This window comes from Vigna unguiculata, chromosome 9 (genome assembly GCF_037176805.1).
Source record: "Vigna unguiculata cultivar grain cowpea cultivar isolate G323 ecotype 2 chromosome 9, ASM3717680v1, whole genome shotgun sequence".
Taxonomy (NCBI): domain Eukaryota; kingdom Viridiplantae; phylum Streptophyta; class Magnoliopsida; order Fabales; family Fabaceae; genus Vigna; species Vigna unguiculata.
The window spans coordinates 32089715-32105377 of record NC_140800.1 but is presented as its reverse complement, the minus strand read 5'-3'; the positions used below and the strand labels follow the sequence as shown (position 1 = coordinate 32105377).

General features: G+C 35.2%; 2 protein-coding genes across 4 annotated transcripts; one reads left to right on the top strand and one right to left on the bottom strand.

Moving 5' to 3' along the window:
* Positions 1-4365: 4365 nt before the first annotated feature.
* Positions 4366-9282, top strand: LOC114164131 (U-box domain-containing protein 62-like). Of its 3 annotated transcripts, none has more exons than XR_003599494.2 (8): positions 4366-5119; positions 5220-5523; positions 6461-6542; positions 7834-7891; positions 8162-8250; positions 8413-8507; positions 8588-8658; positions 8903-9282. XR_003599494.2 is itself a non-coding variant. In XM_028048666.2 (8 exons), exons 1-8 carry the CDS (start codon positions 4651-4653, stop codon positions 9021-9023), a joined length of 1284 nt encoding a protein of 427 aa, XP_027904467.2. In that variant the 5' UTR covers positions 4368-4650; the 3' UTR covers positions 9024-9282. The 3 variants fall into 3 exon arrangements, 2 of the variants coding, with proteins under 2 accessions (XP_027904468.2, XP_027904467.2); XM_028048666.2 differs by having other exon boundaries at positions 4368-5119; positions 8418-8507; XM_028048667.2 differs by lacking the exons at positions 8588-8658; positions 8903-9282 and having other exon boundaries at positions 8413-8508.
* A 4462-nt stretch (positions 9283-13744) lies between these two features.
* Positions 13745-14795, bottom strand: LOC114196068 (uncharacterized). Its single transcript, XM_028086573.2, has one exon. The coding sequence runs from the start codon at positions 14550-14552 to the stop codon at positions 13854-13856; it is 699 nt and encodes a 232-aa protein (XP_027942374.2). The 5' UTR covers positions 14553-14795; the 3' UTR covers positions 13745-13853.
* Between the last annotated feature and the right edge of the window lie 868 nt (positions 14796-15663).

Genomic DNA, 15663 nt, shown 5'->3' with positions numbered 1-15663 from the left:
CTCGCTCACTCATCCCAACAAGGGGTACCTTTGGTGAACTAAATTGTTCACGTTCCGCATGCGGTCCACCTGACACGAGCTCCTCGCTCATGTCACCAACCAAGCACATCCCAGATCGCCTATGAACTTAGTCCTTCAAGCCTAACATCACAAACAAAGTTCCAATCGCAGCCGTATCCGCCTAGCGTTGCCAAAGCGCCGCCGGGCAGAACCCAGGCAAACCGCCTAGCGCATCATTCTGCGTCTCTAGGTGCCAATTCAAATCAGTGGCCACTGCCACTAGTTACACGTATTCCGCCTGGCGGCTCGCCCCACGCCGCCAGGCATCATACCAGTAGCGTAGTGCTACTGGTTTTTGGCATATTTAAACAAGCCTTAAAGGACCCCCCCCCCAAGCCACTCATACACAGATTATCATACAATCATACCTAACAAACATCAATCCATTTGCTATAACAGAATTTCAAAGCATCACAATTCATGGTTTCACAATCCAAGTCATACATATACTTTAATATTATGTAAGTAAGAATGCTTTCATTCTTTTACCTGTTAGTACATGTTAACTCCCATGATAATTCTACAACCCATGGAACACGTATTGATAATTCAACTTACAGTCTGCCACATTCAGTCATAGAACCCCTTTAACTTTTTCACGCATTTGATTCCACTCAACTCATCCTTATACCTACCGATATTTAACTCCCCCACAAATTTTCAGATTAATATATCCTTTGCCAACACAATTCATGCAGAAAATCCCAAGCAAAACCCCAAGACACAAGTCACAGAGCCACTCAAGACGCCACTCTTCTAACGGATCGCCTGGCGGCATTCCAGGTGCTACCAGGCGGTGCGCGACCATCTGGGTTCTGCCAAATTTCTCCCGCACCCAGTGTGACTCACAACCGCTCCGATTTCAATGTCCACCTTCAGACTAACATGCTTTCTCATGCACACAATATCCATGCTTCATGATCTAATCATGTTATCATCAATTCCACACAAACAGTGCATCAATCATAAACATTATCCATGTTATTCATTCCCAATCCCAATATGAACCCTAAATCCCAATTTCATGTGAAGGTTCATGCAATTTTTCCACCAATTAAGCAATTACAGATAATAACACAACATACCAATCATACTCATCTCATGGAAACCAACTCCAAGCATCCCCACATCACTGAATACCAAAAACTCAAGAGAACTGGGCAAGCCAATTTGTGTCGCCTGGCGGGCAGCACCTAGTTGCCAGGCGGTGCATAGAAGAAAACCCAGAAAATGGGTTTTGGAGGCATGAGTCGCCTGGCAGCGTTGAAGGCCCGCCAAGCGGTTTCTGGAATTTTCCAGAAACGCGACAAGATTCAACAAAACTCTGAAAAAACACAGCCTATTCATCCAGAATAGCACGAAATCATATAAATGGCATACAAAACACATAATTAAACTCCCCTAACTTGGTTTCCTTTGATTAAAGTTTGAGAAATTGGTTGTCCTTTTGATCACTAATGACTTGTCTCAAGCTTTCCTCCAATTCAGCCGCTTGTTGCACTCAATCTCACTACACACTCTCCAATTTCATTCTTACTTCCCTTTCTAACTGCAGAATGATTCCAGCCTTCAATTCCCCCTTCTCTCACCCTTCATTTGCCTCTTTAATTGCACCTTAATTAAAGTTAATTTGGCCAAAACGAAAATGGTTAATTGTTAAGGGTAATTGCCATTCAATGAATCATAATGGACTGTTTTTCAGCTCCCCTTGGCTACTCCTTCAGTTAGGGTTTCCCTTGCCCCTTCACATTCATGCCCAAAACTAAAATTGGCAAAAAAGAAAGTTTACTTTAGTTATACCAAGGTTTGAACCCACAACCACTCCATCACAAAGGCAATGCACAACCATTCAACAAATTCATATTTAATGATCATTTATGAAATCCTAAGATTATCTTGTCACTCAACATGATCAGGCATACGAAAATAATAAAAATTAGATACACCCAAATGACATACATAGGACTCAAACCCAAGTCCTCTCACAGAATCAAAGTACTCTCAACCATTTAAGCTAGTACTTTTCCACGTCACATCACTTAACATTTAATGTCATAAAGACTCTCACTACCCACATTTATTAATTAATTAATTATTTATTTAATTAAATTTCACGGGTCTTATAGAAGGCCCCTAGAACTTTTGCCGGACAAGCAGAAGTGCTTAACATCTTTGAAATCAAAGGAAGCAAGTTGAAGGGTCCTGATATGAAGAAAATTGGTTGTACAAAAAAAAAGTGATATATGGCCTCGGTTCAAACCACAACTGAGGCCAAAAGGTCTTTAAATTTTAAAATTAATTAAAAAATTGGTGACTATATGGCTTTAGGTCAACCTAGAATTGAGGCAGAAAAGTGGTTCTATGGTTTCGGATCATTAGAGAACCGAGGCAGAAAGATGTGTTTTGGCTTCTGTTCACACCTGAGGTCAAAAGTTATCCCCTTTTGACCTCACCCTAATATGTCTCAGTTCTGGAACCGGGGCAGAATATAAAAAACAACCGGAGCCAAAAGTCCTTAGTGTACCGGTGCTCATGATTATGAGTTTGAAATATTACTTAACTTTGACAAAAGTTTCTAATTGACAAGAATTTCTAAGAAGGGAAAGATAAAAAGAGATATATCCTATTATGATAATATTGAGACAATTATGTTGAGATCGAAGAAGAATAAAATGATTAGAAGTTTAAGACATTTATTTTAAGATTTGATGTTATTATAAGTTTTGAAATTCAAATTTATGATATTTTGATATAATATTATTATCATTTTAATTTTTAGCCATAATATCATTACTTTTACGCTATAATTATATTTCTCTAATTTGTTTTCAAAATGTATATATTATATTTTTTTTGATCGTAAAACGCCAACTCGTTACAATTTCCGTTATAGTTTTAGAAAAGATTTTTAAGAGTATTTGATATTTTTCATCATCCCATATCGATAATAATGTATAAATCATAATTTTTACATACATCACCAAAATTTAATAATTTTAACAAACCTGACTTATTTATAGTATTGGTTTAAACTTACTTTATAGAGTTACTCCAAATTTTCAAGCAACTCAATAAACATAATAAACCCCAAAAATCATATTTATAACCTTAGTTGAATCACGCTACATTCCGCATACTCTACTCAAATTTCAAGTTCTCTTAGTATCAATAGCAATATAAAATCACCAATGAGTTTGAATTTGACCCAAGAATCGAGTTCAACTTCTCTTATCTGATATTAATCTTTAAGCAAGAAAGCTCCTATATTATCTTTAAAGCTTTACAAGATGTGCAAACTTTATAAGATTTGCGCGCTTAATCGACAACACAACACATCTATAAATAGCAAGTAAATAATAAAGTTAAAATACATTAAAACTTTAACTTAAACTTGAAAACACTTATTTTATATAACTAACTTGGATTGAGCTAAAATAACCACATAAAAGAAAGTCGAAAATTGAAAGTATAAGTACCCATAAAAATTACAGTTTACGCAAGTAGCTCGTGAGTTGAAATAAAAAGAAATTCCCACTCAAATCACAACTCTTATTTATATATTTACTGTCTTTAATGAAAAAAAAAAAAACTAACTCCTAAAACACAAATATACCAAACACATTTCTAGTTGCAATAGATTGGAAAAACAACGAAAACACAATGACCTAAATTATTTTTTTTGAGAAATGGGGTGTGAAGTGTGAAATTTACTAAAAGAGTGTGATATAATTAGGGATGGCAATTAGGGTCCGGCCTGCGGGTCCGGCCCGCAGGCTCGCGGTCCGTGCGGGCCGGCCCGCAAGTCCGCATAAAATTAAAAAAAAAAAACTTGCACTTGTTTATATTAATTACTTCTTTTATGAACTCTTGCATTAACATGTCAAATTCTTGTATAACTGAAAAAGACAAGTATTATGTAATTTTTAATGTGCTAAAATTTAAAAAATACATTGTGTATGTCATAGTATGAATATGATGAAAATGTTGAATTATCAATTTATCATATAATTTCCCAAAGTCTTTACTTAATTTTGTGAACTTCTTAAAGTTTCTCAATTTTTAAACATCGAAAGTTTTATCATAAAAATTAAAAAAAGCGAGCCAGCCCGCGGATGAAAAAATATACAGGACGGACCAGTGTTTTCAGCCTGTATAAAATATACAGGGTGGAACAGACCAGTCCGCATTGTACGGGCCTTATACGGACCGAGCCTAAACAGGCCGGACCAGCCCGCATTGCCACACACACCCAGATATCATATAATAAGGAAAACCAATGTGTTAGCAAGTAATGATTAGAGAGAGTAGAAATGAAGCAAGATCCTCTTACGACCATATCATAACATGTTACATGGAGCATGGGGAAAAAAACACTACTGTAACAACCACTGTGTCGTAATAGCTCACTACTCAAACGACGTCGCTCCACGGCGAAATCCTCATCAACCGTCGCAGCCCAAAACGACTCGTCGTACAACTCATCTTCCAGTGTGTCCCTTCCTTCTCCATCCACTACACTGAAACACCAAATCGCAACGACGTCGTTCCAGCAACCACCGTGTCCAAACCCTAGTTTTCTCTCTTCCTCTCATGTCCTCCGAAGACATCACCCTCGTCCCCGACCAGAGGATCGAGAACGGTCTCAGCTCCCCTCTTGTCTTCCAAGATGACCCTCTCCGCTTCAATTGCCCCACGCAACAGCGTCGGGTCGGGGACCCGGGTCCTAAAACCCGTGACCTCGGCGCCTTCATCGACGAGAAGATGTTCATCGACCGCGACCGCTTCTTCGCCGCCCAGAACCCTGACTTCCGCCGCTACGCCGACTGCTCCTCCCGCCAAGACCCCCGAAATTGGACCGTCAACGGCACCGCCGCCACTCCCAGCGAGGACGACGATTCCGACGAGGATGACGAAGATGACGACGAGGAGGACGACGACGAAGGCGATGCGGAAGTTGAAGGACTCATCGGTGGTGGAAGCAAAAGCGAAATTATCGCTAACAACAACGGTGGCGGTGGTAATTTGCCTTCTGTTGCAAACGGGAAAGCTCACGCTTTTGGTATGAAAATGAATGAAGATTTTTTTGCTTTTAATTCATTATCTTCAGAATGTGACTGGTTTTTGGATTTTTATGTACATTTTGTTTTTTCTGGATGTAGTTTCTGGGAGAGAGCTGTTGGGGAAGGACGGTGGTGAGATTGGGCAGTTGGTGCTTAGCAATGTGAGTGGTGGTGGTGATGACGATCATCGGCAAGAGGGGTTAGGTAAGTCTCAGAATTCTGTTACCGTTGCTGAAACTGACTGTGAGGACTACTATTCGCACTACCTTCAAGGTGCTGATGGGGCTTCTGGCCACAAAGTTATGGTGGATGATGGTGGTTGTGGGTTTAGTGGGAGAAAGGATGCAATGTATTCTACCGAGTCAGGGGAATCACTCAGGAATATTCTTTCAGATCCTGTTACGTAAGTCTTAAACTCATTTTAAAGCCCGAGGATTGAAAAAAAATGTTGTTTTTAGTTGGTGATGGGTTCTTTCTTTTATGTTGTGATTGTTGAACAATGTTTGAGATTATGTAGAGTTATGCAGGATAACATTAGCTTTCCTTACTTTCTGTTCATTTTTATTGCTTGTGTTCTCAGACTAGCCCATGACGTTTTGTTAAATCTAATTGGCGCTGAAATGGCCTGTTTTGTTCTTTAACTAACCCATTTTAATGAGCTTGTCAAACCATACATATACTACTCTCTTTGTAAACATACTCTTGCTTTCCTTTAAAAGAATGGCTCCCAAAGAAAATTAAGTGGTTGAAGGGTTTTATAGGATATAGTTAAAATATTAGAATATTGTATATAATATTTAGTTTAGATTTTAATTCTCTAAAATGAGATTATGACATTTGTAGAGCTGTCAATTAGTCTTGGCATAATTTTAGGCTATATAAATGTGCCTTTCTTATCTATCAATGAGAAATACCAAAGTTTTTATGTTTATCTTCTTCATAGCTTTACCGGTAGATAGTCATTAGTTTCCTGTCAAAGAAGTTCTTCTCTACCTGTTTGATTGTCAGGCAGAAAACTTGTGTAACAAGGAAGAAGAAGCATCAGTTGGGGTTATTCAGATTATCTATTAACACTAATTGATCCCTCATGTGAAAGAAATTGTCCAATTTGTTGAAACAGACCTTGTTTTTGTAGTCATCTTTTAATTAAAGTCTAAAATCTAATGGTGCAGACTGTAGAGTAGCACGGTCAAATTTGGTGTTTTTACATGTGTTTCTTTTCTCCAAGCATACAATAAAATAACTTTGATCTGCTGATATATTGCCTATGTCTTGTTTATTCATGCCTACAACTAACTAATACTTTTTATATTTGACTTATGACACACTGGGAATTAAAGTGGAGCTCTTATGGATGACGCAATGATATTACCGTGTGGACATTCATTTAGCGGAAGTGGAATACAGCATGTTATTAGAATGGTGGGTTCTAAGCCATCAAATGCCATAACTTTCAGACTGACCTTTTTGTGACTAAGTCATCTGAAAAATTTTATTAACTTTGGAGCTGGTAATTTCAACTTCTTTTTCTTGTATATATGCCTCTACACAGTAGGTTGGCAGGAGCCTCAAACCATCTATTGACTTTTTTGCAAAATAATGCATTTAATTGCTTCTGCATTTTCAATTTATCCAGTGCTGGTCCTTGCTTTTGCATGATCGTGATCATACTTTACTGTCCCAAGACATTTAAGTTTCTCTGTACACACAACAGTATAAATTTTTTTAAAATTATAGTAAGTTTTTCATTTACCATGTTAAACTGATACCCAGTTGAATCTTGGAATCTTCATCTCTTCTAATGACTTAGTGTTAAAAGTGTTGAAGTTAAAATGTCTGCTTTGCTCGCAAGATGATACTGGTGGGAATTCTTGTGAAATGTTACACTTTTGTTTTTGTTGGGGCCCCTCTGTTGTGAAGAGAAAAATATCTGAGGATCAGTGTTGATCACAGATTTTGGTTCAGACCCTACATTTTCAATGTAATTTTAAATTGAGAAAAAGAATTGGAGATATTTTATTCAACAGTGGGAACATTGGGGAACAGCCCACATGTCCTTAGTCATGGAGAACTATATGTTGTACTCCTTAGTCTTGTATGGTTCCGAAAGTGATTTTAAAACAAACATAAGGTTAAGAGTCAACTTTGAGTCTAGGACATAAGAATGTTGTGATCCTTTGAGTAACTTAGATGGGCAGTCCAAATGGAAAATTATGGAATGCGTTTTGAGAATTATTGATAAAGTTGACCAAAATTTCAAGTTGAAGAATATAGTTGGTTTAAAAAGAAGAAGTCAACGTATGGAGATGGACATTGAATGCACCTTTTCCCCCTTTTCCTGCTTACTTGTCCGAATTAAAGTCTAGTTATGGTTCTTGAGAATTAATACCGAAGATAATATTGGGAATTCCCTATATAATATAGATTGACTAGAAATGAAAATTAATGTGGTAATTTGGCTTGTCGGTATATCTTTGGGTTGCTGATCAACCCATAGCTAACTGGTTATAATAAACATGGCTCCCACATGTTAAAAGTACCTTTGACCTGTTTTAGTAAGTGACTATTAGCTAGGTATTTCAACTTAAGCTTCTTATTAAAAAGTTTTTTTTTTATATATATATATATATATATATATATAAGAAATTATTTCCTTGATCAGTATTTACCATGTTGTCAACTAGCTAATATAGTTGTTGTGTGATGCACTCAGAAAGCTTGCTGCACTTGTTCTCAACCCACAACCGAGGAATCAATATCTCCAAACCTATGTAAGCAAAATTCAATCACTTCCACTCAAATTATGCCCCATTTTCCTTCTTAAATGTGCTCTAAATATCCATTATACTTCAAATTATAACATAATTTTGACAAAGTCTGTCTCCTAGATTTATGCACTTAAGAAATTAACTAAAACTGTGCAACCAATTCCTTTTATCGACTGGTTTTGACATTGAAAATGTAAAAGATATTGTACTTAGTAAGTCCATGTTGTGCAATTCTGATTTTTTTTTTCTTGGGGTGTTGGCTGCCTTGATCAGCACTTCGAGCTGCTGTGCAGGCATATCGTCGGGAAGAGGAGTCTCAATTCTACCGGTCACCTAAACGAAGAAGAGAGAGATTCGATCAGGTGTTTATTCCCATTACTGTACCATGTTATACTTTGTTATCGTGACAAACGGAGATGAAAAGAAAATCGTTAACCTCTCAGGCTGGTTGGCGGTCTTTTAAGTTAAATGTGTTTTGCCATGAGATTTCCCTCTTCTTTTAATATGAAATATATTTTACATAGGACAGGGTGGATTTGGAGATTCATCTGTTATGGAACCATCAAGGAGTAGAGGTGTTCAGTTTCCATTTGCTGTTATGGACCGGGTTGTCATAAAGGTAGTGTGTGAAAAGGTTTGATTTTATTTAACATTAACCTTTTTCTCTAAACTAAAATAATTAGAGAGAAAATGAATCAGGGAAACAAAAGGACACCACAACGCTTTGTTGGGCGTGAAGCGATTGTAACAACGCAATGCCTGAATGGATGGTTAGTAACTATATATATATTTTTTTCTCGAAGCAGTTAATCATCAAATCTCTGTTTGCTATGTTGCTAATCTATTCGTTGTTTCATAAAGCTAACCAAATAGATTACAGTGCAAGTGGGTTCTGTTATTAGTACAAAAATTTCTTCCCCTATCATACTTGTGCTTTTATACCTGAACATGTGTTACTTTGGAGAAAGTAGGTGAAACTTGCTTCTGTTGTTAACAGAAAGACTTATTGTACAGGTATGTAGTGAAGACATTGGACAATGCAGAGAGTGTAAAGTTGCAGTATCGATCACTCGCTAAGGTTTTGGATGATCCTTCAAAACCTGCCTCCAGCAAGATGTCACCTAATTGGCTTTAGAACTGCTGCAGACAGTCATCAAATACTTCTACACCAACATAAATTCTTCGTTGTAATTCCATTGTTGTATCCCTTGCGAGAAACCGTGCTAGATGAGTTTGTAAATATTGAAACCATACCATGTTTTGTGCTTGTCGAGTTTTTAGTATCTGAGTAATCATTTTGTTATAGATACAACTGACAGAATATATAAATGATTGTGATCTTAAACGATAGTAATACACCATTTTCGGCTATAGACTTTGATGATTGATAGTTACATTTCTTGTGATACCTTTTTTGTTTGTTGGTTAAATTTTATTAAAAATTATAAATCAGTAATTATTAGCAAGACTTACTTAATAAGTGAGATTTATAATTTTTAATAACGATTTTAGTCCGAGTCGGGTGTAAAATAAATGTCGTAATAAAAATATAGCTATTGATATTATTGGTTGCTTATTGAAGATGACCCCACTCTTGGCAATAAAAAAATATTTGTTTAAACTCTGTTTAAATAGGGTATATGATTGTTGCCAAGAAGATGCCACTTTTGAAATTGACTAAACAAGTTCTTTTCACTTGCATTAGAGAAAATGTACTTAAGAGAGGATATCACGTTGGTACATCTGAATGTTATCACAAATATTGACGTGATATGTTATTAATCCAATTTTTGAATGTAATGTTTCGACAAAAAATCATTTGCTTGTTATAATTAACTCAATCTATTCCAAGGTTTTAACACGTTACAGATAATCTTAACTAAATTCAAAATATCATGTAGTCAATTAAAAAGTCACACCAACACCCTTTGTCTTTTGTTGGTGTAACACCATCACAAAATTATATATAAATCAAACATATAAAATATATGTATATAAATACAAATTTTTATATGAGATGTTCTTCCTACACATGTATGTATGCCTGCTATATACACATAGTAATCATTTCAACACATTGCGATTAACATATGAAATAAATTTTCAATACACAGTATAAATCATTGGAATAAATTTTCAACATATGAAAAATCATATAAAAAAGCATTGTGATTAACAAACAAAAAGTAATTCAATTCCATCAAACACCAATATACAAAAATCATAAAATTCTCTGTACATAAAATATATTCAATTCTTGAAATATGACTTGACATCAAAATATAGTTCATTAAAGAGACAAGAAGAGGAAAAAAAAGATAAAACTTTTTCTAAATTTCTTCTAGTTTGAGTAAAAGTATTTCACTTAAGCGAAGATTTTCTTGTTTGAGAAAAAATTTCACTGAATGTAGAGTTGAATTTCAGTTTGAGTAAAAAAATATTTTGCCTTAGATCAAAATAGGGCTAAAAGCAAGATTAGTTTTGAGTTCTATTTTCGCTGGCGAACCCAAGACTAGAATCAAAGTTTAGATCTTCGTTTTATTTTGATTAGAGCAAAAAATATCACAAACTAAACTCACGTAATAAAGCAAATTAGTTTTCATTTCAAATTCACTTTAACAAGTATAGTTTTCAACGGTTCAAAATTATCAATACAATCCAAAATTTCATCAAATATTCTTTTTCACTTCATTTGATTATATATATATATATATATATATATATATATATATATATATATATATTCATATCAAACTCAAACTAAGGTTGAGTATTTTGCTTTAAGTAATTACAACTTGAACTATACAAATCTCTATGGAAACTCATGGTTTTGGTTCTATATGGCAAATGGACGTTTCGATGGTTTTGGTCTCTAATTCTCAACAATGTTAAAATTTATCCTACATGGCAAATGATGTTCCAATTAAACATCCAAAGATAACACAAGTAAGCCATGTGTTGATTTATTTATTTTAATTAAAATGAAAATTTTGTGAAAAATAGAAACAATTAGAGTTGTCAATTTGGTCCAGTTTACAAACTTGGTCCCAACCCACGTGGATTGAAACCAAAAAAAGTTCACAGGACCAAAAAACCCCTATTCAGAAAGCCCACAAGACCAAAAAGTTCTCAAAAATTTTGTGGGTTAGGACTAGCCCATGAACTTTTTTCTAAACATTCAAAAATATATATATTTTTTTAAATCGGACAAATCAAAATAATTACATTCGTATTTAAAATACTTTCCTATTTCTCACATATAATATCATAGTAGAGCATAATTTCTCCTCATATTTATCCACTTCTATCTAAAATATTTATCATTGTTATGACAAAATTATTTTACTCTAAAGAGGTTAAATTATCTCAAAATATTTACATTATTATCTAAAAAGAAAGATAACATATATTCATTTTAACGACAAAATAAATATATACCAAACTTGTTCTTTTATATAAATTGACATGTTAATAAAAATGTTCCTGAAAAATAAAGTGAAATAATATATAATATATACAAACAATAATTTATATATATATATATATATATATATATATATATATATATATATATATAAATAAGGTATGTTTAAATAAAAGCTACTTAATCACAAATATATTTCTGATTTTAATCAATTTTAAGGAGTGACGTTACCGACAGGTCTTTTTCAAAAATTAAATATTCACATTTATCAATAGCATTATTGACGGATAATCTGTCGGTAATTGACCTTATACTATCCGTCAAAAATACCGTCGGTAAGACATAATTTCCGATGACATTTTCTTCGTCAGAAATAATCCATCGGTAAATAACACATTTTTTGTAGTATTGGGTTTCTATGTTGAAATGATGAAGAATAAAACCCTTGTATTTCACCGTTGAATCCTTATGGCAGTAAAAGTTTCAAATAGTTTTTATTTTATTTATTTTTTAATTAATCTCAAGAGTGTGGACTATGTCGACGCAACATTTTTAAATATAATAATTTTAAATTTTTTAAATAAACTCAGAAATTAATCCTAAAATTTTATTTTAATTTAAAAAATAAATAACACGTATCACCACATATATAAAGCTGAATTGGAATGCCATTTGTCACATAAGATTAACTTTAACGTCGTTGAAAAATAGATACAAAAATTAATATTTTTGAAAGTACATGAACCAAAAGGTATCAAAATTTTAACCAGAAACCATTTTTAACTATGCGTAATATTTCTAGAAACAAAAAATATATTTATTAAAAAAAAACATTAAATACACATTTCATTGCCGACCCTCATTTCCTTTTGTCCTCAACTCTCGGCTAATTTTTTTTTTATCATAAAATTTTTTATATATTTATAGTAGAGTAGTAAGAATATCGTAACCCTTTTACCAATATTTATATACAACCAACTCAAACTATAGTGGTAGACAATTAAAATAAGCACTATATACCTTACTAAGAACAACTAACCAAGAATACACAGAAAAGAGAACATATAAAACATTTATAAGTGAAGATGCGAGAGGTAATGTATAGGAGTAATTAATAAATAATATAGCATAATTAAATCAATGCATTTTAAACATCAAGATTATGAATCTCTATCTTTGTTTCTTACACACAACATTTCTCAATGAAGCTTTATGAATAATCATTTTCTTCTCATCTTTTTACAACTTCTTACGTATTGAAATCCATATAATGGACTGGCTTTCGAAATTAATAATAAGGTGATTTTATAAATCGTCATTTATTCAAATAATGTTTATTTTATTAAAATTTGTTATATCATGGAATTCTTCTAAAGATTATCCTTTAAAGCTAACAAGTTGAAATGTGTAATAAGATTGATTCATTTTTCAATACGAATTATTATAAGTTTTTCATATTTAAATTTTTTTCCTTGTAGAACCAAGCATATCATGTTTTCCTCGTGGCCAAATTATTGTTTATCAAATTGAGGTTTATTTCCCCTTTATATAACAACTCAAGATTCCCCCTTTATCAAAATTGATCATCAAAATGAGGACGATCCATGGTCATTTTATGGGTATAGGTTAGCTCTGCTGTGATGCTTTGGGCATTCACCCAATTATAAATGGATGATATAATTTTCAAATTATATATTAGTATTGAAAAATATTTGTGACTCCTTTTAACAAATCCATATAAACAAAATTTATAACAAATGGATATTTTTGTTACATAAATTAAATATAATCAAAATTATGACAAATTAATATACGAGATTAAGGTAAGAACAACAAGCATCTCACATATATTAATTTTGTGAAACGTCTAAAAAAGTTCACTAAATTAGATGAGTGTTTAACATAATTCGACCCTTATATTTTAATACTTAAAACATCCTCTTCATTAAAATTTTTATTATTCAAAGCATACATTTTTAAGCAACTATACTTGTATAATTGGTCACAGTTGAAAATTCAATTAAGCATCATCATTTTATACAAAACATCATTGGAGATGTTTAACTCAATTAGATTTTTAATTTTATGTAAACTAATGTTCTAAGACTACACTTTATATTAATCTGACGAGATAAAAAAAATATAAAATATAAAAATATTTTAATATACATAGTTTGTACCAATGATGCATAATCAGCAGCTGTGTATTTTTTAAAAAGAAGAGGAATAACAAATGTGATAAATGATATACATATGCAGAGTGAGGAGGCGTGTGAACCCGATTAACATTTTTTTTTTGGAGTTGACAAAATTATTAATTTAACAATCACTACACGTTTGGCATCAGAGTTCATAAAGAATTGATGATGGATTAACGAGATAATAATGGTGATGAAATGAAGAAGAGATAATAATAAAAAAGGAGTAAAAGCTGATGAAAAATCCTAAAAGGTAGTATTCAGTCTGTACAGAATCACAGTGGAACTGTGGCAACAAAAAATTATTCAATAAGAAACAAATGTACACTTTCACTCAATTTCATCACTTCCACTCACTCTGCAAAAGCCAACAATTCTTCAGCTGCGACTGCACCGTTTCCCTCAACTCATTCACTTTCACCAAGCAAAAATGGGTCGAACAAATCCCCATCCCATTACCGGGGCCCGACCCGACCCGACACGTCTTTAGTAAATAGCAAACCGGCCCGCATCCGACGCCCTTCCCCTGAACCACCACCCCCCACGCCCTCGTCGTCCTCTCTCCCCGGCCCTCCTCCGCCTCATCGCCCTCCAACTCCTCCACGAATATCACTCCCTCCGGCATCGGCGACTCACCCTTCTCCCATCTTTCCTTCACCGCCGGCCAGTCCTCCACCAACACCCTCTTCTCCGTCGTCGTGGCCGCCTCCACTCCTAATTTGGGGTAAACCTGCACCAGCAATGGCGCTTCTCTCAAATTCTTCACAATCTCCACCACCGACTCCTTCATCCACCTGTCCAGCCTCTCCTGTCCCTCAACGGCGTCGTTCGCTCCTGCCTTCCGCTTCCCGGGAAGCTCCACCTTCGTCACACTCGCCCGTTCAGTCGCCAACGCCGCCGAGATCCTCCCCGCCCTCGCCGTCGACCGCCCGATCGCAACGGAGCACGGTGGTTGCATGGCCAGACCGCTCCGGCTCTGGATTCCGAAGTTAGCTGCGACGTGGAAGTTTCCGCCGCAAGCAATGCCCTTAGACGACGCCATCAGCGAAGATGGCCGGAGAAGGAAGCAAGCGTGGAAGAAAACGGGAAAAAGCGAAAACGGTTCTGGTTTAGGGTTACGTCTTTGTGAAGATTGATGATCCAATTCGAAGGATTGGGAAAAGAAGATGATTTAATAAGAAGCAAAAGCAAAACGCACGATAAGATAATGGAAGTTAAGTGACGCGTTCAAAATCAATGGCGGATAAATAGTTGCCACTGATTCAAACATGATTTCAACTCTGACTCGGATTTCTCTTTTTTATAACCCTTTCACCAACCACGGTTGTTTCCCAGCATTGCCTCTGTTCCTCTGCGGCCCAATCCATTCTACTATACCGTTCCACCAACCAATCTTTGCTATTTGTCATGATTTTCTTAACCCACATTCAACGTACGCTGATCAAGCCAGGGTGCATCCAGTACCGTGGTCCGCGCTGTACTTCAACAGGTCTTTGACTGGCACGAGGTTGCGTTGCATGGGAACGTGTCTTAATGGTTTCCTCCACGAGCCTCACACGCGACGCCTGTGGAGTGGAAACTCCCTACTCTTTTGAATTCTGGCTACCACACGTTGTGATTACTTAGACTGATTTGGGCTGAAATCAACGGTGGAGATGAAAGTGTGAAAAAGGAGTAACAAAGAGCGAATGTGGGTGATTGTGCGTGTGACGTGAAGAAACGGTGAGAAGAATCGCACGAGGTGGCACGCGAAAAGTGCATGGATTGCGAAGGCGGGCACACAGGAGGCATTCGGTTTGCGTAAAGCTTGGCCTGTAGAGTGCAACGTGGATGCCACGTCGGATCTTGATCTCCACGTCAGCGTCTCGCGATTTTTAAAACGAGAAAAACACACGCAAGTGCAAGCACGCCATTATTGTTTGCGTGTTTTTTTAATTCCTTGTGAGGTGTGACAACACAATCATTAGGCGACAGGATCTAACTTCCGGGATTTTTATTCATCTAACAGTTAATGTAACCGTTTATTCGAACTAACTGCAAAAAACGTATGTATTTCAAACTTCAACCATAGTTAACAGCTAATATGATAGACGCATAAAGAAACAGCTATCTGTTAATATAATATAACATGATAATCAATTTAGTTTAAATTC